General features: G+C 44.6%; 1 protein-coding gene and 1 long non-coding RNA gene across 4 annotated transcripts in view; one reads left to right on the top strand and one right to left on the bottom strand.

Moving 5' to 3' along the window:
* Positions 1-12,760, bottom strand: part of WDR27 (WD repeat domain 27) — a 585,895-nt gene extending 573,135 nt beyond the window's left edge. Inside the window, exons 1-2 of one of the 2 annotated variants that reach the window (XM_075597051.1) lie at positions 12,677-12,760; positions 11,637-11,832 (exon numbers count right to left, since the gene is read on the bottom strand). In XM_075597051.1, coding sequence (XP_075453166.1) covers positions 11,637-11,825 — 189 coding nt within the window. In that variant the 5' untranslated portion in view covers positions 11,826-11,832; positions 12,677-12,760. Of the gene's footprint in view, positions 1-11,636; positions 11,833-12,646 lie in introns of both variants that reach the window. The other variant, XM_075597050.1, reaches the window with a different exon arrangement.
* A 14-nt stretch (positions 12,761-12,774) lies between these two features.
* LOC142493286 (uncharacterized) lies at positions 12,775-16,750 on the top strand. 2 transcript variants are annotated; one of them, XR_012801067.1, is made up of 4 exons: positions 12,775-12,885; positions 13,670-13,781; positions 14,310-14,447; positions 16,561-16,750. It is a non-coding gene; the product is annotated as an uncharacterized LOC142493286 (long non-coding RNA). The 2 variants fall into 2 exon arrangements; XR_012801066.1 differs by having other exon boundaries at positions 13,608-13,781.
* Positions 16,751-27,879: the final 11,129 nt, after the last annotated feature.

Genomic DNA, 27,879 nt, shown 5'->3' with positions numbered 1-27,879 from the left:
ACGACTCCCATATTAGGAGGATTATAAATAAACATTGGGGTTTGTTGCAAATGTTTTCTTGACCGAAATACCTTCCTATTCCATAAATATAAACTTTGCACAAGTCACTTAAAATATTTTAAAAAAGGATTATAAGGTGACATATACTGTACTACTGATTGCAAAGCAACCAAAATATACATAGAGTGGGACATATAAACTAGCTGAAAATACACGGCATTGCTAGGGAATTCTAAGTGTAGCCAGGTCTCCCCAGTGTGTCCGCTCCCCCCTCACCTCGATGCCGATCGCGGGGGCCGCCGAGTCCCATGGCGGCCCCGCCGGACGCTCTGGAAGGTGAGGGCGGTCGGGTCCCGGCTCGGGGGTTGCCGGGGATGCGTGCGGCCGGTTGCCGGGGCCGCACGCGCATCACAGGACTCCCGGCGCTCCCGGAGCCGGGCGGTGAGCCAGCCTCCATTGTTCCTTGGCTCGCGCATGCGCAGTGGACGCGCATGCACGGCAGGAACCCTAGCGCCAGGGAGGTGTTGCGCGAGGGTGAGGAGAGCCGAGAGAGAGTCACGGCAGGTCAGGCAGAGTCGCGCCTGCGCAGAAGATAGGCCAGAGTTAGGAAAGAGTCGCGCAAGAGTAGGGACTGTGAGAGAGAGGTTGCGGCGGCCATTAGGCGTTCGCGCATGCGCGGGAGAAGCGCGCACGCGGCCCCAGTACTGTAGCAGCCCCCTGGGAACTACAATTCCCAGGAGGCATAGGGAGACAGGCACCAGGTGCCTCATAGCGGCCAATAGGGCTGAGGATTCTCAGCCCGGGAGAATAGATACATTTCCCGGGCTTTGCACAGGCATTCAGGCTGAGGAGAAGGTGAGCACTGACAAATAGGCACAGGGTGTGCAGCGGATGCTGAGTGTGTGCAGTGTGTTTGTGTGTTTGCTGTGGGTTCCAGGTTGCTGTGTATGAGTGTTGCATGTTGACGCTGCATGTACTGAGTGCAGTGTGTGTGCAGCGTGTATTACTGTCTGCAGGCTGACTGTGAGAGCTGTGTGTCGGCTGCCGGCGCTGTTAGTATCAGTGAGTTATTAGGTTACAGTTAGGGACTTGGGTAGTAGGGGAGGGGGGCAGGTTATTAACCCCGCAGGCCCTAGGAGATTTCCCCAAGCCACCCCAGGTTGCGGTTCATCAGGGACAGGCCCTAGGATAGGGTTCCTGTCACGTTAGGGTTAGTTAGGGATAGACAGGGATAGCGGCGGCTGCTGTTCCCGTGATTCGGTTGCTGTTGCCGTGAGACGGTTGTGTTCCCGTGAGGCGGTGGGACCCTCGTTGGGGTTCCTGGAGAAGTACCTGGAAAGGATCAGACGGATGCATCGCACGTCTGACCCTTTGAGAAGAGTGTTGCTGGACCGAGCATCGGAGTGCTCGGAAGGTATTTCTACACATGTGCACCAACAGGCCTAACAGATAATGTAGTGACTGCGCAGTCACCCACGACCTCCGTAGGAGTACGGGACATTGGGTGTGGGGGATTACAGGACACTGGGTGGGAACACCAGACATTGGGCCTGAGGTGATAAGGTTAACAGGTTATGATGTTATGTAAATGTGATGATATTCTCCATGCATGTTAGTAAAGTCATATAGTTAATATACATGCTGTCTACGTGATTATTATTGTGATTGTCCTGCGAGGAACCACTTCCCCTCTGGTGGGAGCCATCGCAGGTGGAGGCGCTGTACCGAGAAGATGTTGTACGTGATCACCCCTAGTATAATCACCCCAGGTTCCCCGTGGCGGAAGCTCAGCCCTCCTGTGAGCCAACAGGTAATGCACCACACCTGAGTAACCTTGTATGTTCCCCGCACTCACACTGTATATGCGATTGGGTGGGGTGGAATACCCGTTACATTTGGAGGCGCTGCTGAGATAGACCTGGGGTGCCCTGTTTCATTTTTTTTCAAATTGTCCAATTCCAATTTTTCACCATGTGGGCGCTCTCCAGACAGGAGGTCTCCACCTGGGCCTTGACGCTTAGTGCAACTCCTAACCACATGGTTGCCGTGGGGGCAGTCCCTGCTGGCGTGTCTCTGCTGGACGTTCAGGCGCAGGTTCGGAAGCTCCCTGGCCTGGATCGTACATGGGTCAGAGGACGAAGGTATGATATCACCTGGCAGTGGAGTACTATACTGATGTATGTAGACCATGCTATAAGCGAGGAAGATGGTCCCCAATTCTTGAGTCTGTCCGAGGGTCCGAACGAGGGGTGCCCCTTTATTTACCCTGAATCGGCAGTTCCTGCATGCAACGAGAGCCCTAATGTAGTTAGCAGGACTGTGATCAAAATGGAGGCTCCTGCAGCAGGGAATGCTAACAGCGAGTCCCACCTAAAATGGCGGCTCCCGCCAACTCAAAATGTCACACGTGCTTCTGACTGCCAGGCTGCTCAGAAAAAGGTTGCAAAACTATGGCCCGGACCGGCGGGAAACCCAGAGCCCCGCCCCCATAATGTAAGTGACTCAGTGCAGAGACAGAGCCACTCAGTGATAGAGCACACCCCTCCTTTAAATTCCACCAGGGGGAGTGAGCACAGTGAACAGCCATTAGACCCGTCTGTTCACCAGAAGGAGGAGGAAGGCATTGTCGTAGACATAGAATATTTTCTTTCTGAGCAGGAAACCGAGATAGACTGTCAAGGGATACACCCTAGTGTGTATGTGGCCTGGCGCGCGCCCGGAGTAGATTCTCTTCTCTTCATATGCTCCTGCCTGCAAGAAGCCCACGCTCAGGGAGCCAACGTGGCTCAGGGACCCCTCGACTTCAGGACCGTCGAGGTGGAAGGAGAAATGGGCATACAGTGTTTTAGCCCCACGTGCGGCTGTTCTAGAGAGACATTGACATGGTGGTCCTACTGTGAATGTTGCGGTGTGCGGTTACTGAAGTCTATTGTGCCCCAGCATGCAGAAGTTTCCAGTGAAGAGGTTGAAGTTCCATCGGTGGCGATGCGCCTACCGACGAACCACCCTAGCGATGATACAGAGGAGACAGAGGAATCACAGGAGCCTGCTGTGGGCCCGTGGGCCCTAGAGGAAGTGTGTCCCGATGTTGCGGACCCTGCTGTGGGCCCGTGTGCCCTACAATGGTCAGTCCGACCTACTACAGAGGTACCATCGGTCCTAGGCTTGGGACTAGTACCTACAGACGACAAGGGTGAGTCGACTGCCCCAGGGGTGTTGGGGGTGAGCCTCCAGGTGACCGCGGAGCACGATGGCTCCTTAAGTCTGGTCGCCCGGGCAAAGGGCTCCCCTCTGCATCGCGTCCTGGTGGAGGTGTCCTCATTGGAAGGTAGCTGTCCAGAGAAGAGAGTGGACCAGTGTCTACCGTCGATCCTTCCGGAAGAAGGGAAGCCCATCGTCAGCCAGCAGAGTGGTAAGGAACCCCCTTGTTCCCCACCGACTCCGATGGAGGTGGCCGTGAAGAAGGCCAAAGCTACGGTTCCTGAGCGGAGTGTGAGCCCGTGTGCTCCGACGCAAGTGGTCCCAGGACTGGGATCCAACGCTCCCGAAGTTCGAGTCAGTGAGTGGACTGTCCCAGAAGAATTGGGGACAGGTCCCGATACCGCCAAGGTGGGAACTGACAGCGTCCCCGAGGACCTGTTGGCCACCGTGAATCACCGCAGGGGTAAGGTGTCTACTCTTTCCCCCCTGCCAGGTGAAACCGAGACATTGTCCCGTGCTCGCTTCTCAGAGGAAGCCTCACAAAAATATGGGGACAAAGACTGTGTGGAGAGAGATCCAGGGAGACTGGCCTCCTTTAAGCCCAAAAAGGAGCGCCCCATTCCTCAGGTAGTGGACCGCGGGAAAGGTCCTGGCCTCCTGGTCTACCGCATCCAAGCCGCAGATGACCGGGTAAAGGCCTGCTTAAAAGACGTTGTGCTACTCCTTCCACCAGGGGGAGGAAGTAGCGAAGAGCCAGTGACTGTTCCCCCAGAGCGTGCTCAACAGGAGATTTTTCTGGGGGAGGCTCACGGGCGTAAAAGCAAGGTACCCCCACATGTTCAGTTCGGGGCACCCCACACATGGTCTCAGCCAGTCTCGGGTATTAATTGGTGTGATATGCCCTGTAATTTTTCATTGTGTGAAAGTGTACCAATTATGCCATGCCATTATTCAGTGTGTAAACTTATGTCGAGGTATGTGGTTCCCCAAGCGAGGGCGTTGGGTTTTTCACCAGGGGGAGAGTATAGCCAGGTCTCCCCAGAGTGTCCGCTCCCCCCTCACCTCGATGCTGATCGCGGGGGCCGCCGAGTCCCATGGCGGTCCCGCCGGACGCTCTGGAAGGTGAGGGCGGTCGGGTCCCGGCTCGGGGGTTGCCGGGGACGCGTGCGGCCGTTTGCCGGGTCGCACGCGCGTCGCAGGACTCCCGGCGCTCCCGGAGCCGGGCGGTGAGCCAGCCTCCATTGTTCCTTGGCTCGCGCATGCGCAGTGGACGCGCATGCGCGGCAGGAACCCTAGCGCCAGGGAGGTGTTGCGCGAGGGTGAGGAGAGCCGAGAGAGAGTCACGGCAGGTCAGGCAGAGTCGCGCCTGCGCAGAAGATAGGCCAGAGTTAGGAAAGAGTCGCGCGAGAGTAGGGACTGTGAGAGAGAGGTTGCGGCGGCCATTAGGCGTTCGCGCATGCGCGGGAGAAGCGCGCACGCGGCCCCAGTACTGTAGCAGCCCCCTGGGAACTACAATTCCCAGGAGGCATAGGGAGACAGGCACCAGGTGCCTCATAGCGGCCAATAGGGCTGGAGGATTCTCAGCCCGGGAGAATAGATACATTTCCCGGGCTTTGCACAGGCATTCAGGCTGAGGAGAAGGAAGGAGAAGGAAGGGTGCAGGGAGCGAGTGGCTCCTGCACCAGGTAAGGGTTCTCCTTAGGTCCCCAGGCAGGCCCCAATTCCCGGTAAGGGCAGGGGGTAACTGAAGAGGGACGGCCCTAGATAGGGAAGGTCACCCTTAGGTGTGTGAGGGTGCAGGTTTGGCAGTGCCACAGCGGGTAGTGCTGTGAGCACTGACAAATAGGCACAGGGTGTGCAGCGGATGCTGAGTGTGTGCAGTGTGTTTGCTGCGGGTTCCAGGTTGCTGTGTATGAGTGTTGCATGTTGACGCTGCGTGTACTGAGTGCAGTGTGTGTGCAGCATGTATTACTGTCTGCAGGCTGACTGTGAGAGCTGTGTGTCGGCTGCCGGCGCTGTTAGTATCAGTGAGTTATTAGGTTACAGTTAGGACCTTAGGTAGTAGGGGAGGGGGGCAGGTTATTAACCCCGAAGGCCCTAGGAGATTTCCCCAAGCCACCCCAGGTTGCGGTTCATCAGGGACAGGCCCTAGGATAGGGTTCCTGTCACGTTAGGGTTAGTTAGGGATAGACAGGGATAGCGGCGGCTGCTGTTCCCGTGATTCGGTTGCTGTTGCCGTGAGACGGTTGTGTTCCCGTGAGGCGGTGGGACCCTCGTTGGGGTTCCTGGAGAAGTACCTGGAAAGGATTAGACGGATGCATCGCACGTCTGACCCTTTGAGAAGAGTGTTGCAGGACCGAGCATCGGAGTGCTCCGAAGGTATTTCTACACATGTGCACCAACAGGCCTAACAGATAATTTAGTGACTGCGCAGTCACCCACGACCTCCGTAGCAGTACGGGACATTGGGTGTGGGGGATTACAGGACACTGGGTGGGAACACCAGACATTGGGCCTGAGGTGATAAGGTTAACAGGTTATGATGTTATGTAAATGTGATGATATTCTCCATGCATGTTAGTAAAGTCATATAGTTAATATACATGCTGTCTACGTGATTATTATTGTGATTGTCCTGCGAGGAACCACTTCCCCTCTGGTGGGAGCCATCGCAGGTGGAGGCGCTGTACCGAGAAGATGTTGTAAGTGATCACCCCTAGTATAATCACCCCAGGTTCCCCGTGGCGGAAGCTCAGCCCTCCTGTGAGCCAACAGGTAATGCACCACACCTGAGTAACCTTGTATGTTCCCCGCACTCACACTGTATATGCGATTGGGTGGGGTGGAATACCCGTTACATAAGAAATCACAAAATACTTAGATTTATAAATGGATAATTAAATGTTTTAGTTTCTTAATGAAAACAAATGTATGTATTTTTATTCTAATGCAGTTGGGTAAACTATATTTTTGTTTTTCCATCAGGTGCAAAGACATACAATTTTTTTCCAGTTCCCACTCTAGAGCATCCAACATAAAGTTGACCATGTGCAAAACATGGATTTTCTAAATTCAGTCCAGTTACTTTAAGTGACTGTCCTTGAGATTTATTAATTGACATGGCAAAGGCAAGCTTCACCGGAAACTGAAATCATTTGAATTTAAAAAGAATTTTGGTAGGGATGAGTGGGATTCTTGGTATGAACATGTCTTCTCCCTTAGCACAGCCTGTGAAAATAGTGGCTTCGAAGACACGAGGCAAAAGATTTTTTATTATTAGACGAGTTCCATTATATAGTCTTGGAGCATCTAAATTTCGCAGAGACATGATAGATGAACCAATTTTAAGCATCAAGTTATGTGGCGGCATTCCAGATGGTTCAATTGAGTAAAGAAACCCAGTGGGATATTGAACTGCTTCATTTATATTCATGACTGTGTCGATTGACTTGTATGTTCTAGCTTGTCCAGCCAATTTCTGTTGTATTTTTATGTTGATTTCATTGACACAATTGTTTTTTGGAGCAAGAATTGCACGTTCCCTGACCCATTTGTATTATTTTGTATTCATGTGTATGTTTGGGAAGTCTTTGTCTTTTAATAAATCTATGATGTTGGAAAAGTTTTCTGGAAAACTGATGAATCCATTGAGTCGATCAACTGGAAGCTTTCCTTTGCCAAGATCAGCTAGTTGCTGAGAGAACCTGCCAGCAGAATCATCACCTTGTAAATGAACTTGAATGTTTGTTATAAGCTTTCATTTGGTAACATTCCGCAAGAGATCTACATATTTGAAACATGCTTTTAGCTCCTCAGCCATAATTCCCTTTGGTACAATAGGGAGCGTTTTGGTGAAAATCCCCTGCTAAAACAATTCCACCCATAATAGTTTAATTGCCTCCGAGGTCCTGAAGTGTTCGATCGAGAGCCTCTAATGTGTATTTATGGGACAATTTACTCTCGTCCCAAACAATGATCTCACACTCTAGAAGAACTTTGGCTGCTCCAGTATTTTTTCTAATATTGCAAAATGGATTTTCAGAGTGACCAAGATTAAGTGGTAGCTTGAGGGTGGTGTGATGGAATCATGTAATTTGTGATGTCATTGCTGATGGCATTGCTGATGTCATTCGTGAATTGTATCCAAACAGACAAAAGCCTGCTCCTTGATCTCAGGAACCGTCATGCAAAATGTGGATACGATATCTTAAAAGGTGTCCAAATGCATAGCAAACACACAAACAAAATTCCAAAATAAATAGTAGAAGATGAAGCATCCATACATACTTGGCAAATAATTTCAAATGTACAGTTCACTTAATTTCTTTCTTTGTTTTAAATTCCTTACCATTCTGAGATTTTTAGTCCAGGTTTTCTGAATTTAAAAAACAGGGCTACGAACACCAGAGTGCTAAAGAACATGACTTGTAATACTAGGACTGGAATCACTTGTTAGTTGATAGATATGTGTATATAAGGGGAGATGTATCAAGGTGATTTGCTCAAATTTTGGCCTGTGTGCCCCAGTTTGGGATTTGGAAGATTAAACTTGGGTAATAACGGTCACTACCCACCCGTTAAATGAATAGAATTGGCAAGGACTCCGATTGCGTTCACCGCTCCAACACAGAAGTGAACATGATCTACCCCTAGAAAACTATTATCAATGGCATGATGTACACTGTACATCATAAGGGTCCCTGTTGTGCCGGACCACATGCCGTACAGAGTACCGTATGATATAAAGGCAGTTATAGGGTTATAGTAGGAGAAGTTACATACTATAATACATAGTAAAATACAATGTATCAAAGTCTGTGTTTAGGTTGCTCCTTGTTTTCCCTAAAAACCCGCCATCTCTGAAATGGTAAAACCTCCCTGCTTAACTAAAAACACAACCCATTGAAATAGATTTAGATAAAATCGAGCACCTCCTTCTACTCCTAACGAAACAAAGGTAGAAGCACGGAAGTAGAGCCTCATCTCTCCAGGTCTGGCTACTTAAAAAACAAAGAACTAAAAACCGCATCACCAAAATTAAGACAGCTGTGGATTTGGTATCTACATACCAAGGAGACCTTAAAAAACTATTTGTCAAATATTATTCTGAGTTATACACAACTCAATTTGAACAGTCTGGTATCCCACTGATCTTTAAAACACTAACAGATATTAGATTACCTAGGGTTTCAGTGGTGAGGAAAAACCTTCTAGATCTCCATCACTGAAATAGCGAGTCAATTGCATCTCTCAAAAACGGTAGAGTTGGGGGACAGGATGGGTATCCAAGCGAATTTTACAAATTCTTATCTCCTGAATTATGTAGGGTATTTAATGGGGTATGGGAGGAGGGTTAGTTACCATGATCAATGATGGAGGCAATCCTTATGTTAATATCAAAAGAGAGAAAGGATAGTAGTTACTGTGTGAACGATAGACCAATTGCACTTCTAAATTCTGAAATTTTTGCAAAGATTTTGGCCGATCGCCTGGAACCCATTATGTGCCAATTAGTGCATAAAGATCAGTCGTGGTAGGTGGTAGACAAGGAGCAGATAATTTGTGACTAATCAACACAATGCACTTATCACAGAGTGTAGATAAACCTTTTCTTTTTGTGAGGATCAGGCGCAGGCGCTGCCCTTGTCAAGCACCAGTTGCATGATTGGCTTCAGCTTCTCTCCTGCCTGTGGAGCAATCCTGCATCTGATTTATCGACCCTGCTATTTAGGCTCAGCCTCTTCCACCAGGAGGTTGGTTGCAAGCACTTTGAATTGTCTTGCCTTGTTCTGGTTTTGACTGTGCTGACTTCTACCCTCGACCCGGCTAGTTACTCCTACGATCCATACTTTTCCATTCCTCGATCTCGGCTAAGTGAACCCTACGATCCTCACCTCTCCTATTCTGACCAGGCTACCCACGACTACAATACCCGCAATCCGGTCGCGGCTTCGCTGCTCCAGGTTGGTGTATGCTATCCCCACCTCTGTATTGAGGTACCGTCCTGTTTGCAGCGAGCACTCGTTACACTTATCATTAGATGCTGAAAAAGCATTTGACCATGTGGAATGGCCATATCTATGGGCCTCTTTGGAGGAGTTTGAATTTGGCCCTAAATTCTGTTCAATGATCCAGGCAATATGGGGAAATAAGACCCCATATTTCACCTTAACACGAGGAACAAGACAGGGATGCCCCCTCTACTCACTTCTATTTGCCCTGGTTATTGAACCGTTAGCAAAGGGCATTAGGAACAACCCCAAAATTATTGGAGCCTCTCGCCTAAAGTTGCACTCTGTGCAGATGATATTGTCATATTTGAGAGAGCCTGAGACCCCTCCCCAGAGCTTCACTCAATTAATAGAGAAGAAGCAGGCTAAAAGATTAATCATACAAAATCTAAACTAATGTGGCTGGACTCGCATCCCCAAAATGTATCGACAGGAATTAAATTCAAGTCAGCAATAGATTTTATGCTCCTCCAAGGAACAAGGGAGGATTAGCCTGCCCGAACATTAAATTGTACAACTCTGCGGCATCGCTCAGAGTACTAACATATTGGTACTCCACTTCATCTGATGCCCATTGGATAGATATGGAGCAAATTATTACAGAGGCAAGGCCTATAGCTATGCTACTTTCAGATCCCTCAAGTATAGACACAATCAGCGTGAAAGCACATCCATTTATTCGAAACACCCTCCGTAACTGGAACATTGTGAGTCTCTCCAAACTGCAGTTCTCCTGTATGCTTTCACGGTTTACTAAAATTAATATGAATAAACCTTTTAACGGCGTGGAATTCGAGCCACTTATCACTGCATTAACCACAGTGAGGATATCCAGATTTAAACATTTCTATCAGCAAGGTTCTGTGATTTCAATGCAACAACTGCAAGGGAAAATAGAACAACGAATTCCCTTTTACCAATGCTTTCCGATATGGCATGCTTTAACAAACCTTCAAAACAAATTTCCTAAGAGACCCATCCCCTTTAGAATATATTATATATAGTGAGGAGCCTAGACATGTCTTATCTAGGATTCAGAGGGAGCTAACCTATCTCTATACTGAAGACATAACACCTACACTTGAACGCTGGCACTGACATAGAGAAGAATTTACATAATGATGAGTGGCCGGAGATTTGGGGAGAGTTACGTAAGTCCTCTGTCTCTGCCTCACTAACGGAAACAAGCTTTAAAATGTTCTATAGAATGTACCTGACTCCTGTTAAATTAGCCCGTATGCAACCCAGCCAAACCGACGTCTGCTGGAAGCTGTGTGCGCAGTGAGCAGATGATCTGCCCATGTGGTGGAGCTGCCCTAAAGTTAATTCTTTCTATAAAAAGGTTTTGTGAGATAAAGAATATCACAGAGATAGATGTCCCCTTTCAGCCGGAGAATGCGCTGCTCAGGCTCTGACTAATCAATGTAGGTATCCCTAGACATATTAAAAACCTAATTGGACACCTCATCTATGCCACCAAAAATATACTACCTAGAACGTGGAAAAGACCCTCCCACCCCATCCATGGAAGAATGGTGAGACAGATTTGAATTTATTAGAATAATAGAGAAGCTGACATACTATACTCGCTTAGATATCAAACACCAAAATAGCACAAAATATGGGCTCCCTATCATAAGTATAATGGAGAGGTTTTGGACCATAATACCAGAGTCCTTCATGCACCGCACAAGGTTAAGTTTGAAGTTAGGTGAATAAGATTATACTAGAACTGTATGATGCTAGTCAATCTGTCAGTACCTCTGTCAAGTGTGTCATGTATCAAACCTCTTTGAATGTAGACCTCTGGTTTTTCTTTGATCTTTCTATGAAATATCTCCATTGTTGCATTGGGAAAACTGCAATATACAATGTACGGGTGATCTCACGACCAGAACTGAATGTTGTGTCCACAATGCTTGATGTGTTTTAGAATATTGTATAAAGTAGGAATTTTCAATAAAATTTGAATACAAAAAAACCTCCCTACTTAACAATTTGCACCCGTTGAAAGAGATTTGTCTAACGAACATTTTGAAAATGATACAATCAAGAACAAAATATAAAGCACTGTACGAAAACACATTATGCAGTGATACATCTGCCATTTAATCATTTTTGGACACTGTCTTTTCATGAAGTTTGAGACATTGGTCTTATTCTGTATGTTGCGATAGCACCGATCTGTCCCTATCGCACAGAAAGCCCCATTGATTTTCATGCGATAGCGCTGTGTTGTTTTTAAGACCATCCTCCCTATGCTGAAGAAGATAGCAAATTAATTGGATTAAAATCTTCTTCAGCATGGAGAAGTGGAATACTTAAATACAGTAGATGCCATAGCTGACAAGTACATATTTAAAGTGACTAGAGTTTGCACTGCTATTAACATGTGCTATGCCACGACCTTGGTCATTCTCCTACCTGTTCATGAGGATTTGTTGTTTTCCAAATGCAAAGCTCGTTTCCATTCAGTGGAAAGGCGCAGTACTGCGGGGAGCAGGCAAGCTGCACATGGGATTCGGGAATACTGGATCCAGTGGATCGCTTCTCAGAAACTATATTGTGTGCAGACAGGGGTTCCAGGGCACTTGTATCAGCAAACATTATCATTCAGTACCTGCAGTGGTAAAAAGATCTAAATAAATCTTCAAGGCATTGCATGCTGGCCTCAAGAGGATGACATTTAACCAGTAGACATACTATACTGGCGACCATTTGAAAAATATCTACAGGGGTATTTTGCTAGGAAAATATGTGACTTCATTCTCCATTGAATTTTTTACTTGAGTTGAGGGAAAAAATGTATAAATATATTATTATTTAAAATGATGAGATCATACATACTGTAGGGAGAGTTAGATGTAGATATAGATACAAAATGTATTCTGGTCTCTGGCAGAAACAAGAGTGCAGACCCTTTATTAGTGGAGTCCAAAAATTGTCCCCTGAAAGGATCACAATTACTTGCCTCGATTTGTACTGCACACCCAGGGTGTCGTAAAATGATGATAACCCAATTTAATAGGATTGGATTAACATGTGGAGTAGCCCATCCTGTAAAATGCCACCCCCGGCTTATTCATACATATATTCGTAACGTTTTGCCCATACAAAAAGGTAATGCTGTAGTTCCTATACTGTGCTGCATGGAGGTTCCAAGCAATTCTATGAAAGCCCCCTAACATGTGCAGCTTAGCACACACAAAAATACTCTGTTTAATAGGCATAGCTTGTTTTACAGGACCCATACCATGTCATGCACCCGGTAATTAGGTACAGTTGAAGGGTATTCTCATTTATTCCCACACATTATATACAAAGTATTTATCCACTCTGAATGATTGACTCTCATTCACACGTCTCTATCTCTCTGTCACTTACTCACATACACCCTCTCACCCTCTCACCTTCTCACCTTCTCACCTTCTCACCTTCTCTCACTCACTCTCCCTCACTCTCACCCCGCTGTGCAGGTGTCTCGCAGGAAGCTCGCTCTCGCTCTCTCTCTCTCTCTATCATACACAAGCCACAAAGGCTCAGTATCCAGGCAACCAGGAAAGCCTCTGCAGGAGTAAGGCAACTGAGAAGGGTCAGACTTTGTTCAGATGAAAACACACACACACAGAAATGCTACGAACCTCATTTTATTCGTGATTTCACTTAAAAGCAGGTAATTTCAAATCTTAGTTTGAAATACAAGAAAACTTTAACTATGTGATGTTAATTGAAAAAGCATATCATGGTCACATTTTTACAAGGTGTGTGTGTGTGTGTGTGTGTGTGTGTGTGTGTGTGTGTGTGTGTGTGTGTGTGTGTGTGTGTGTGTGTGTGTGTGTGTGTGTGTGTGTGTGTGTGTGTGTGTGTGTGTGTGTGTGTGTGTGTAAAAGGTGACACAAAAACTCCACTGTATTGCATATAGCAAATAAAAATATCACTTGTGAGCACATTCACATGTCTTAGACAGGTCTGCAACCCTGCCTTTCACCATTATCACGTAGCATACAGTGCTTCCACTGTAGCAAGGGATTCTGGGTAACGACATGCAAATGAGCACACAGTGTCACCTTTTGCCTGAAATCCATTTTTACATTATAAGCTAATGCTCGCTGTTCACACAGCTTTTAAGCACAGCATGGGATTAGATGCTAAGCCAGTAAAACCACTCACAGACAGCTGTTTCGACCTTTTGGGTCTCATCGGTGTGAGGCCGGATGTACTGGCTCTGCAACTTTCAAGGCTGGGTAGGTTTACCATACTTTATATATGTATATACAAAGAGAAAAAGTTGCGCCACTAATCATAACAACAATATACCCGATTATATATAAAACCAGATATACATAAACAATATCAAAATTAAACAACCTCTATAAATTAACACAATTTGCATAGTTGCAAACTACTAACTAAGTTTGATGAGCGTGGACCTTTTTGGACTTTGACGGCTTCCGTAGTCACCAGCTTGCCACTGACTCCATTGCTGAACTCAACTGGACGCGGCGGACAGCGGAGCCAACTACATCAAGGAGACCGGAACAGCCACACCATTTGTTTTTAACCCACAATGTGAGTGGTTTATTGTCTTTTTTAAGTAATCGAATAAATACGTTATTCTAATGCACATTTCTCTGGATGCTTGCGGTGCACACGGGAGATCAAGTAAATGGGGGGGAGTATCCTGCGGGCATACACTTCAGGCAAAGATACCGGTTGGGGCTGTGACTCACACACGGCCGTGTGAGTCATTATCGTATATATTTTTATTGTCACCCCCTGCCCCTTCTCTATACTATCATCACTGCTGCACCAGTTGTATTTGATGTGGAACACTTAGATCGCACAGCTTTTGGGAGGAATATCTGGAGAGGATTGGGAAAGATACCTTTAGAAGCACGGACTTACACTTGGCCGTGTAAGTCTCTAGTATTTTGTAGCATTTATCTCACCCTAAATTCCTCACTATTGTGTTCACAGCTGTATACACCATACCATATATTTGCTCAGGAATTCTCATTACAGGACTGTTACTGACTACTGTATATGTGTATCTCTTTTTCATGTTTCACGCTCCCCCATTCTGTTCCTACTAAGAAGAAGAGGAAGTATGCAGCACCCTTACAGGAATTGTCCAACATACTTAACCACTACTGCCAAATAAACTGCAATTGTGGGGCTTGTTTCATCTGTCTAGTGGGCCCTTGTCCTCCTTATTCAGCACCACTGTGTAGCCAAGTACGTATGTCTTTCCCATCCCACACACACCATGTAAAGTTGTGTATGGGGGTGGCTAATGGATCAAAGGGTCAATTCCACGTAAGACCAAAGTGACCAAATTTTTTATGTATTATGTATTTAATGCATTAAAATCCCACTCGAGTGTACACCACCAAAGTGACCCAGTGAGAGTGATAGTTTAATGGGCCAGTACTAGAGTATGTACAAACAAAGTGACCTTATGACAGGGATCCCAGGAAATTAAATGGGCAGATGAACGACACCAGAAATGACTCTGGAGTCTTGGGGGCCTCCTCTTTGGGGCCCCACAAACGTCTACTTCGTTTAGGAATGGAGAATACATTTGAACAGGTTCCTACGTCTCAGTAAGCTTAGGTGAGATATTGCAATTGACGAGACACTACTCAGAACATCTTAAGTGGGGTCCTTCTATAAAACAAATGACCCAGTATGTGGTACTGCTGCATTACACATAATGAAAGTGTCAATGAGTTCCTGCTAGAAAGAAATAGAGCTTTTTATTTAGTGAAATTAACTTTAGGTGGTTGCAGATGTGTTTGGCAGTAGCCACGATATAAATTCCCAGGTGTTCTTGTTCAGTGATCGCTCACACTGAGCAAGGAAACGTACACGTTTTTAAAAAAAACTCTTTGGACCTTATTCTATATTGGATGAAAATATCCTGGATGGCCGCTTTGGACAAATTAGAATAAGACCCCTAGTAATAAAAGATTTATTAATGTTTTACTCTATTATTCTTCATGGGCAATTTTTTTTTATTATAAATTTCGTGTCATATTTTTGGGGAAGAATCCCTGTTACTTATCATTCTTCAACGTGTTTCCTTAGGGGAAAAAAATGTCAAAACAATGAATCCTAGTCCATAATAGTTTCCATATGTTGGCTTTTATAGCTGAACTAAGCGATATATTTGCCTGTTTTATGTGCCCATACTGTAGCTCTCACTGACCCTATGTAATCCCATATGAGTGAAGATTGTATTTCTGAATTCAAGAGGGTGATCAAAATAAAGTCTATGGGGAAAACTGGTGTATGTAAAAGGATAATTGAAGACAGTAATTCGATTGAAGTCTTATGTGGAAAAATGATATACTGTATATGTAAAAAGGCAATGCTGACTTTAAAGATCAGAAAAAAGGGAAGGGGAAACACAAAATGGATGTGCCCCCTAAAAGAATTCACTTCAATGCACACCAGCAAAGTGTAAAAATTAACTTTTAATAAATTCCTTAAAACATATATTACCAAAGTAATGTGTAATGTGAATTAAAAATGTGTTAAATCATCGCTATCAAGCAACCGTGTCATTAATTATAGAGACCCTTTGTTGGCTTTAAAGATGTCTGATTAATATGAGGGGGACACCATCACAATAAAGATGAGACAATGTACTCCTCCTGTATTATGAAGTGAAAGTACCCCATATGGTCCACATTTGTCTTTATCACTAGAGCAGAGTAATCTATACTATAATTCAGAACGTTTGTTTGTCTTGCTATACAAATCCACACGCTTAATCCTAGAGCCACCAAATTTGGCATGCTATATACAGTAATAGAATCAAAAGGAAATGCGTCAGTGGGGTTTTGGTATGTTTGCCCAATAGCCTCATATATCATATCTATATATTTAAAAGGCATAGGTATGTTTATGTACAAAGGTTCAGCTGTACAAGATGTCTGCAACTCATTATGATGTCACCAGTATGATGTCACATGCAAGACATAGAGCCTATCAGGTACAACACCAGTGGCTGACTTGCGTAGAGAAATTGTGGATAGCAGATAAGAGGTGGCGGAAGTGACGGGCGTCCCAGGATAGTGAGGAAAGAGACGGTGGTTGTTATAAGGAAGGTGGGGGTGAGACAGGCCAAGAGCAGGCCAAGAGCAGGGTGGGTAAGAGAGGCCAAGAGCAGGGTCCAGACAGGTTTGGTGGAGGGGAGGGGGTGGAGGTTATGTAGGGGTCACACAGTTCTTGGGTTGCCAGAACTTCAAGAATTACCTTGAACTCTCCCTACTTTGGGCACCTCTCCCTGGCAACGCCAGGTAATTCGGCTAGAATAATATATAATTTATTTCTTTACCTACAGCACTCCAGATATATGATTATGTCTTATTCCCATCGCATAGTAACCTCTTCCTTCAAGTTGCATCCGAAGGTCTGAGGACTCTTTAGCAGGGTGATCCCATGGTCTACTCATCAACCAATTCAAGTAAGGTTATTATCTTATTGATTAGCAAAAAGCAATGGTTTATATATATATTTTTAAAGCAAGTTTGCAGGAAAGAGTAATTTATTAACAGTGTTCCCTCTGAATCCTGTGGGCGATAGAGTACGTGAGAAGGTGAATGTAACACCTCATAATAGGGGTGAGCGAGCGCAGTTCGGCACATGCATTTCTCTCCCTGCATAACTCCTCTCTACTGTAATATATATGCATTTCCCTGACCAATCCTAGCAAGCAAATGAGTGATTTTAGCGCTCCAGCGCTGGATCCATAACTGTTTGTACACGCAATGCAATTGTATGAACAGAGGCACAGTGCTGGGGGCTACTGATGTACAATTAGTGAAATTCACAACAGTGACTCTCAATAAGATATGAAGTCTTAAGAGAAATATTCCCTGAAGGTTAGGGTTAGTAGGTTGAAGCCCACTCATCAAAACCTCGTTGGGATAGTCCCTGGACTAATATTAGCACATGAGGTTCACCTAGTAATATGTAAACAATGTACTCACATTAGGATGTACCCCTGTCCTGTGCCTCTGGATAACCGTGCAGCCAATTGTTGTATCAAGGTAGACAAAAAAAAGGATTTTTGGCGCACAGGCAATAGAGTTGGTCACAAAAATTATACTAAAACAAAGAGGATTCCTAGGGGCTTGCGAATCAAGAAGTCACCAACGTTTGGCTTCCAAAATAAAGAGTTCGAAGAACAATGGATTATTGTACTCAACACCTGTTCCTTTAAATTAATGGAACTCATTATTCAGGGGAAAAAAATAAAAAGAACTGATATATAGCCAAATTAGAGATTTACAAGATCAACTTCATAGATTTAAGGACATTGAAGGATTTAAGAAAGATGATCGTAGCTTACTGAAAACAAAACATGATGCTGAAAAAGATAATGACGAAGAAGCAAAGTAAATTTGATAGAGATCGGTCAGATTATGACAAAAAAACAAGTTTACAGCTGGCAGAGAGTGAATCAAAGCACAGATTGATCTTACAGTGCTCCCAGGAGTAACTTGTCATTCAGATCTACCCCACGGAAATCCATCTTGAAGGGAAGAACTGATAATCAAAGTGGAGAATCTGAGCTGTCGGATGTAGAGGCATCTTCCCATGCAGTTTCCTTTGAGGATAAAGATGACCAGTCGGGATATTTGTCACGGGAGGCGGCAAGACAAAAGAGAGAGGATGGTCATACTTCTGGAGAGTATCAGTCCAGGTCTGAATCATCGATGGGAAATTCAAGAAATTCGCAGTACCTCCAACAACCGCAAAAAAACTTTGCATTATGAAAAAAAACGCTAAGGAACCAGGAGAGGGAAGAGGAATCGACGAAAGGCGAAAACCATACAAAAGAAAGAAGAATTCTTAAATAAAATCGATAATGTCATCAATTTATCAGGAGTGGAACTGTCTACGGCAGAGATTTCGCTCTTAAACAAGGTTCTCAAATATGTGCCAACTATGAACTTCGATTTGTTCAATACGGCAATCGATGTCCAGAAATATGTACGCAAACTTACCTTAAAAAAAATTTCAGCATGGCGATCACTATCACCCTGAGAGCGCTTTACCTGTGTTAGACAGTTCTGAACCTGTTTCTGAAGGAAGTCTAATTTCCCCTTCCTCACCATCTGATTCTCCTGCCCATCACTTCTCTCCCGTGGATCGTCTGTCTACCTTCAGGGACCAATGTGTCCTGAGGGATATGGACGATCTTGAGGAGGAACAGGGTGGACAGTTTCATTCCAACCACTCCATAATTCAGTGAGTGGAGATCTCATTTCATTTCTATTTTCTATCCAGTGCATGCAAAGGGCCCTTATAGTACAATGTTTGAAAATCTAGTGATTAGAGATCTTTGTTTGTTAGCACAGGGTTTCTCGTTTTCTCCTACATATGTCAGTCAGGATAATCTCAGTAGGGATGAAAGGTTGGCAATGAAATCTCTACAGAATAATCATGCCCTGGTAATCAAGAATGCTGACAAGGGAGGAGCTGTGGTTGTCCAGAGCAGGAAGGACTATCTCAGGGAGGCTTATCGCCAATTTGGAGATGGTTCTTCCTACTCTGGACTACCACGAGACCCGACCAGTATCTATATGAAATCTCTGACGGATCTTGTAGATCTTGGAATAATTACCAATGTACTTTCTAAAGAGGAAGTAAGATTCTTTGTCAACCCAAACCCAGTTATTCCTATCTTCCACCATTTCCCAAAGATCCACAAGACATTGGTCGACCCACTTTCTTATATAAGCAACCCTTTCTCCTGGCAACCCTTTCAAACAAACCATTCTTGTTCAGTCTTTCTAATTGTACTGTCATGAACGTTAACATTTAACATGCTAACTGAGGCCTGTAGAGTCTGAGATGTAACTCTTGGGTTTTTTGCAATTTCTCTGAGCATTACACAGTCTGACCTTAGGGTGAATTTGCTGGGACGTCCACTCCTGGAAAGATTGGCAATTGTCTTGAATGTTTTCCACTTTTGAATAATCTTTCTCACTGTAGAATGATGGACTTTAAATTGTTTGAAAATGGCCTTATAACCCTTCCCAGATTGATGGGCAGCAACAATTGCTTCTCTAAGATCATTGCTGATGTCTTTCCTCCTTGGCATTGTGTTAACACACACCTGAATGCTCCAGACCAGTAAACTACTAAAACTTCAGCTTTTATAGAGGTAGTCACACTTGCTGATGAACAATTAATCAATGGCATTTGATTAGCAGCACCTGTCTGCTGCTTAGCATCTTAATTCCTATGGAAGCAGTAAAGATGTACTTAGTTTTTCACACATAGCTTCTCCATTTTGGCTTTATTTTTGTTAAATAAATCATGACACTTTGTAATATGTCATGTGTTGTTGTTCATCTGAGGTTGTATTTATCTAATTTTAAGACCTGATAAGGACAGATGATTGTTATTATGTCCTGATATGTAAAACCATAGAATTCAAAGAGGGTGTACTTTCTTTTTCACACAACTGTATAGGTATTGCACTGTGTATTTTTGTCACATTGGAAGTAGCTTTGGGCATCTTTGTTCGTTTTTTGTTGTATACATTTAGCCACGCCCACCAGCACTCCTTTGGACACTTATATACATATATATATTATGTGGTAATGTTTGGGGTTTCTGAGAGCTTGTTGGGAATCTGTGTGTTTATGTTGTATATTATAATTATAAGTGAATCTTAAATCATAAGTGTTATTGTTAATATACTCAAGAAAAGTGTTTAAAGTGTTGAAATCCCCTTTCCAAATTAAAATTAAATCATCAATAAAGTGTTTATAAAAAATAATATTATCTCTAAAGTGATTAGTGCTACTATATAAAAACTGGGTCGACTCTTCTCTCTAAAAAGAACATGGCAGCACGGCTTGAGTTTGCAAAGTTGCATCTGAACAAACCACAAGACTTTTGGAACAATGTCCTTTGGACAGACGAGACCAAAGTGGAGATGTTTGGCCATAATGCACAGCCCCACGTTTGGCGAAAACCAAACACAGTATATCAGCGCAAACACCTCATATCAACTGTCAAGCTTGGTGGTGGAGGGGGGATGATTTGGGCTTGTTTTGCAGCCACAGGACCTTGGAACCTTGCAGTCATTGAGTCGACCATGAACTCCTCTGTGTACCAAAGTATTCTAGAGTCAAATGTGAGGCCATCTGTCCGACAGTTAAAGCTTGGCCGAAATTGGGTCATGCAAAAGGACAATGATCCCAAGCACACCAGCAAATCTACAACAGAATGGCTGAAAAAGAAAAGAATCAAGGTGTTGCAATGGCCAAGTCAAAGTCCAGACCTCAACCCGATTGAAATGCTGTGGCTGGACCTTAAGAGAGCTGTGCATAAACAAATGCCCACAAACCTCAATGAACTGAAGCAACGTTGTAAAGAAGAGTGGGTCAAAATTCCTCCTATACATAAGGTTTAAGCTTGCCCCTCTCCACATTCCAAGTTGCAGGTCAGTTTCATTTTGCTGGGTTACGACAGATCCAATGCTGATCATTCTTCCTGTAATTATACAGGTAAATAAGAATTTTAACTCAGGGAGTGTTAGGACCTGCTAACGACCTGCTAATGATCATGCCTTGAAAGTGGCAGCAGGCTTTTTGGCCAAAAGATTAAACTAAATTACTCTTTTTCAAGAGAATATATAGGTATTGCACTGTGTATTTTTGTCACATTGGAAGTAGCTTTGGGCATCTTTGTTTGTTTTTTGTAATATACAACATATACAGTTTCTGGACCTTCTGTTTTACATAGATCTTGATCAACGGATCCAAACAGATACTTATAGGAAGAAGAACTCGAGGAATTAGTTCCTAAGAGCCGACAGCTGCCACCCCCGGTCTTTAGTCTCTGGGATACCTTAGGGCCAGTTCCTCAGACTGAGGAGGAATGGTTCCACTCAGTCTGAGGAGCTGAAAAAATGCTTTATCGAGAGAGGTTACAAACCTAAATTATTGCAAACAGCCTTAGAAAGAGAATTCCTTATCGGTCCCAAAGAGTCTGGGATGAGAATGACAAAAGAGAGGAGGAAGAGGGGTACAAATTTAGACAATCTGGACATACCATTGTTCATATCGCAGTTTAATAAGAAGAGCAATCAGGTTAAATAAATCTTATTTAAGCACTGGGGTCTTTTACAGATGGACTCTGGTTTAAATGATTATGTGAAGTCAGGTCCTAAGTGCGTTTTTCGCAAAGCAAAAACAATAGCTGGTTACAGTATGTCTCTCCAGTGATATTTGAAAGGTTAATGAACAGGCTAACGTTTTTTAAGTCACCAAGGGCTCTTTTTCTGTTGTACATGTAATGTTTGTAGGTATATGAAATATCACAAGAGAAGCTGCACACCACAAAAAAAAAGCTGTGTGTGCTGTGCACTCGCATAGTAAGTGAAACTTCTTTGACTTTTGTCACAAAAATTGACTTATAACGCGCGTGCTCGGCACACGTGTCAGTCAGTGTATGTGTCAGTCAGTGAGTATGTATGTGTGTCAGTCAGAGAGTATGCATGTGTGTTTGTTTGTGTGTGTGTCAGTCAGTGTATGTATCTGTGCCGGTCAGTGTGTGTATCTGTACCGGTCAGTGTGTGTATGTGTGTCGGTCAGTGTGTGTATGTGTGTCAGTCAGTGTGTGCATGTGTGTCAGTCAGTGTGTGCATGTGTGTCAGTGTGTGCATGTGTGTCAGTGTGTGCATGTGTGTCAGTCAATGTGTCAGTGTGTGCGTGTGTGTGTCAGTCAATGTGTGTGTGTGTCAGTCAGTGTGTGTGTGTGTGTGTGTGTGTGTGTGTGTGTGTGTGTGTGTGTGTGTGTGTGTGTGTGTGTCAGTCAATGTGTGTGTGTGTCAGTCAGTGTGTGTGTGTCTGTCAGTCAATGTGTGTGTGTGTGTGTGTCAGTGTATGTCTCACTCTCTCTGTGTTGTGTGAATGTCTCCCTGTGTCGGTCAGTGTGTGTATGTGTGTCAGTCAGTGTGTGTATGTGTGTCAGTCAGTGTGTGTATGTGTGTCAGTCAGTGAGTATGTGTGTCAGTCAGTGAATATGTGTGTCAGTCAGTGTGCGTGCGTATGTGTGTGTCAGTCAGTGTGTGTGCGTATGTGTGACAGTCAGTGTGCGTGCGCGTGCGTCAAAGTGTGCGTGCGTCAAAGTGTGTGTGCGTCAAAGTGTGCATGCGTCAGTGTGTGTGTGTATGTGTTTATTGGCAGCAGTACTAGCATCATGAATGTTGAGCGGGTGGGGGAGCTCACAGGGGGGGGGAAGGAATAGGCACATCATTCAGGGGCGGTGTTCGGTACATCACTGGGGTGTGCGTGCGTGCGTCAGTGTGTGTCAGAGTGTGTGCGTGTCAGAGTGTGCATGCGTCAGAGTGTGTGTGCGTGCGTCAGAGTGTGTGTGCGTGCGTCAGAGTGTGTGCATGCGACAGAGTGTGTGCGTGCGTGCGTCAGAGTGTGTGTGCGTGCGTCAGTGTGTGCGTGCGTCAGAGTAAGTGTGTGTGTGTGTGTGTGTCAGTCAGTGTGTGTGTGTGCGTCAAAGTGTGTGTGTGTGTGTGTGTGTGTGTGTCAGTCAGTGTGTGTGTGTGTCAATCAGTGTGTGTATGTGTCAGTCAATGTGTGTATGTGTCAGTCAATGTGTGTATGTGTCAGTCAATGTGTGTATGTCAGTGTGTGCGTGTCTGTCAGTGTGTGTGTGTCTGTCAGTGTATGTGTATCTCTCTGTGTGTACACACCGTATGTCTCTCTGTCTGTGTCCTGCCCCCTCTCTCCTGACTCCCCCCACCCCCGGCGGAGCTGCGGACCCGGGGGGCTCAATCTGAGTCTTCTGAGCAGATACCCCCCTCACCCCCCCGGCGGCGCGCTCAAGCTCCCCCCTTCCCCACCCCCCCGGTGGCGCGCTCAAGCTCCCCCCTTCCCCAAAACCCGGTGGCGCGCTCAAGCTCCCCCCTTCCCCACCCCCCGGCGGCGCGCTCAAGCTCCCCCCTTCCCCACAACCTGGCGGCGCGCTCAAGCTCCCCCCTTCCCCACCCCCCGGCGGCGCGCTCAAACCCCCCCATTCCCAGGCTGTTAGGAGCGGCGCCGGCGCCAGCCTCCCTCCTCCTGTCCATCGGCATGCCAGTGGGCGGGGAACGGCGCCGCTGCCAGCCGCTTCTGCACATGTGTGGCGCGCGGCATGGCAGCGGGCGGCGGAACAGCGGCAATTAGGAACGGCGGCTATCGCCGCCGCATATGTAAGCAACCGGGTGTGGGGTGTGTGGGAGGGTGAGGGGTGCGGCGGCGATTAGGAGCGGCGCCGGCGGCTATCGCCGCCACCACATGTGACAGGGGACGTGTGAGCGGAGCGCCGTCCATTACGTGACGTCACTTCAGTTTCACATTTCGCCCCCCATCTATCCAGTTTTATCCCATCAGAGGTGCCACTAAAGAAGTTTCACTTCAAAAACAAATAAGATACTTGCTGATACCGGTGCTCATGGTTCAGGGATATCTGCCTAGAACATCCAATATTGGAGAGAGTAGAAAGATCCAGGGCAACTTCGGATTTCTTAGAAAAATGTATTCAGCACAAAAACACTGTAGGTATATGAAGCCATCAAGTTTTTTATTTCCCACATTCCACATAAAAAGTATAAAGTTAATAATGTTATTCATTGTAACTATACATTTACTATCTGTTTACTGACACGAATAAACCTGAAGTCGCATAACCATTCCTTGCTAGACTGGATTCTCTCCTCAAACCCCAGCAGAATCCAATCCTCTGGCATCCTTCCTGATATTTTCAGTGACCATGCAATAGTGTACTGTGTAAGGAAAATTAAACCGCCCCATTCAAGCCCTAAAGTTCTCCTCACTAGAACATTTAAAAACTTTAACCCACAACAGTTTCTGGATGACCTTACCAACTGCCCATGGCACAGAATCGATTTAATTCCCGACCCTGATTCTGCGCTCGACTATTTCCAATCCGAGTTCTTAAAACTCTGCGATACCCATGCTCCACTACGCAAAATAAGGGTACGGGGGGCCCACCTTCCATGGGTTACACCTGACCTTATAGCACTCTACCAGTTCAGGGATGCCTTGTGGAAAAGCTACAAAGTAACTGGCACTACCAAGGATCTCAATCACTACAGATGCCTGCGGAACGTGTGCACAAGGCAAACAAGGTATGCAAAAGCACAATATTACTCTGACAATCTCCACCAAAATACATCAAACCCAGCTAACTTCTGGAAGGTTATCAACAATATATTCCAGGCTCCTAACCATCAACAACCAAGTAATATCACTAAGGGGGATATTACTCTGACAAACCCCACTGACATTGCAAATGCATTCAATGATTACTTTGTGGGGTGTGCCACTAACTTATTAGCAAAACGCAGCACAAACCCCAAACATGAATCTCATCCTGGGAGTATCCCTACAGTCCCACCCCCTCCCAACACTGCCCACAATTTTCAATTTAGCCCAGTATCTGAAGAGGAGATTACACAAGCGCTCCTCAAACTAAAACTAAGCAGCCAATGTGGACCCGACTTACTACAATCTAGGTTCCTACGACTTGGTGCCCCAGCCATTGCCAAACCAATTGCGTCCATAGTCAACTGTATCCTGTCTGCAGGCCATATCCCATATGTATAAACGTAGAGATTGACGCTCATACAAGTGTATGGACTCACAGGCTATATTTCAGCATAAAAGTAGATGGGAACTTCTATAAGTAATTCCAGCATGTATATAATACTCGGTCAAGGGGGGGACATGAACATGGGACCTAGCGGTCAGTCGGCGCGACTACCGCAGATATGGTTTACCCTGCTTACCCCCCTTAACATATACACTTCCCTAAATAGGGACCAAGGTAATATTGAATGAGGGCTACTGCCCATTACCTTTCCATTGAGTGTATAGGGATACGAAATCCATCCAGGCGAAGTTCCACTGCGTGCAGGCCATATCCCTAAGACCTGGAAAACTGCCAGAGTTGTCCCAATCTTCAAAAGTGGGGACAAAAACACTGTCTCAAACTACAGGCCAATCTCACTTCTCCCAATTCTATCCAAAGTTATGGAAAAATGTGTCCACTCCCAATTAAGCGATTTCTACACCAAGACAAATTTCCCTAGCCAATTCCAGTCTGGGTTTCGTCCCAAACACTCCACCGTAACTACCCTGCTAAAAGTTTGCAATGAAATCCAGTGTGGAATGGAACAGGGACAACTCACTGGTGCAGTATTCCTAGATTTTGCAAAGGCTTTTGACACAGTTGATCATGTTATCCTGCTTAACAAACTCCAGAGCTCTGGAATAGGGAAACATGCTTTAAACTGGTTTCAGTCCTACCTATCAGGAAGATCCCAACATGTGTCCATCTCAGGCTCTAACTCCAACCCCCTGGATATCACCTGTGGTGTACCGCAAGGCTCTGTTCTGGGGCCCCTACTCTTCTCAGTGTTCATTAATGATCTTCCCACAGCTTGTAAGGAAGCCTCAATACACATGTATGCAGATGACACAATCCTGTATGCACACAGCCATAGCCTCTCTGACCTTCAACACATACTTCAGTCTGACTTTTTGAGACTCGAAAACTGGATTTCCCAAAACAAACTGTTTTTAAACACTGACAAGACTGTAACAATGGTATTTGGGACCAAGACTAAATTTGTAAAGCTTCCAGTGACTGAGCTCCTGATTAGAACCAACGCTACCACCACCCTAACACCTGTCACTAGTTTTAAATACCTGGGCTTATGGTTTGACTCCCACTTAACATTCAGGATGCACATTGATACCCTGACAACCAAGACCTATGCCAAACTAGGGGTACTTTACAGGAACAAATCCTCCCTAAGTCTCCTGGTCAGAAAGCGTATTGCACAGCAGATGCTAATGCCAATTATTGACTATGGAGACATAGCATATGGCTCGGCTCCTCAAACCCACCTTAGCAAACTTGACACCCTCTACAATTCAATTTGTCGTTTTGTTCTCCAATGCAACTACAACACACATCACTGCGAAATGCTCAAAGAACTAGATTGGTCATCACTAGAGTCTAGGCGCAAAGTTCACCTTTCCTGTCTCACCCTCAAATACTTTCTGGGCAAGCTACCCAGCTACCTGAACAAGCTCCTCACCCCTACCACATGCAGTACCTATCACCTGAGATCAGACTCCAAAAGACTATTCATGGTCCCAAGACTCAACAAAGTATCCGGACGTTCCTCCTTCTCCTTCCGTGCACCCCAAAACTGGAACAACCTACCAGAGACTCTCATATGCACCACCAGCTTAAGTTCTTTCAAATCTAAGGCTGTCTCACACTTTAATCTGGTCTGTAACTGTTTCATACGCTCATAATATATATTTTCTTTAACTGTGCATGCAATGTCTTGTATATAATGTATACCTTGTTCATTTATGTAACTGTATTTGTAACCATGTATTATTTTGTTTTACTCTGTGCCCAGGACATACTTGAAAACGAGAGGTAACTCTCAATGTATTACTTCCTGGAAAAATATTTTATAAATAAAAATAAATAAAATAAATGTGGATGTGGGAAAAGATATGTTGGCAGCACGACGACAAGTTTAAAAACGAGAATACAGGAACATATTGGGCTGATTAAGAAAAAGGACCTATTACATCCTGTTTCCAAGCATTTTTGTGAGTGTAAGGATGGAGGTATTAAAAACTGTAACTTCATGGGAATTGACAGAGTTACATTGAAAGAATGAGGAGGGGACATTATCAACATTTTGGATCGCAGGGAGGCACAGTGGATCTTATTAAGGACTAGAGCCCCTGAGGGCATTAATATTGAATGGAACTTTGGACATTTTCTAAGATGAACCAGTGTTCATGAGATATCAATGTGCTCCCCCTGCGTTCCATAATTTTCCATTTGTCAATAGATATGTAGTAGAAGTGATTTGTATCAATTATAATTGGGTTGTTTAGACATGGTATTGATATTATTGTTATATTACTAGTGTTGGTTCTCATGATCACCCAATATGTAATTTCTAGTAAGAGTTTTTGGATTTACATCGTAGAAGTGTTCGATTTAATATTTTTCACATAATATATCTCTTTAGAATTTGCTATTCACTATTTATATTGTACAAATGTTCGAGTCAGGATTCTTTTAAATTCTTCTAGTTTGTGAATATATATTATTCACGCATTAAAGGAATAATATCAAAATATATCAGATGAGACCTGGACCCTTTGCATATATATCTTATTTATATAGCATACTTTTGGTTCTATTTCATGCAATCATTTTGGGTCAATGTCTGTATGGTATGTTACACTTGACACTTTTTAAGTATTAAGAAGTTATGGCTTATTAATGGTTACAAAATAATGGAATTATGTCTGGCATAATTAATTTTGTTGAATTTCTTGGATGACAGAATTTATATATGCTCTGCTTGAGAGATCTTTGCTCAGGTATATGATGCTGGGACTAGAGTAAAACTCTGTAGGCATATATGCAGCTACATATAGAGGATTAGTTATAGCTGGAAGGTTTAATCTTTATAAGGGTAGCTAATTTTGACCTTTAGGTCAAGTAGATAAGTAGTTATTAAAAGTAGTGGTAGTATAGATTATCTCTAATTTCTATTAGAGAATGTTCCTATTAA

The sequence above is a fragment of the Ascaphus truei genome, chromosome 4 (assembly GCF_040206685.1).
Source record: "Ascaphus truei isolate aAscTru1 chromosome 4, aAscTru1.hap1, whole genome shotgun sequence".
Classification (NCBI taxonomy): Eukaryota; Metazoa; Chordata; class Amphibia; order Anura; family Ascaphidae; genus Ascaphus; species Ascaphus truei.
Note: the sequence above shows the minus strand (reverse complement) of the source record. Positions and strands in the feature narration are given on the sequence as shown.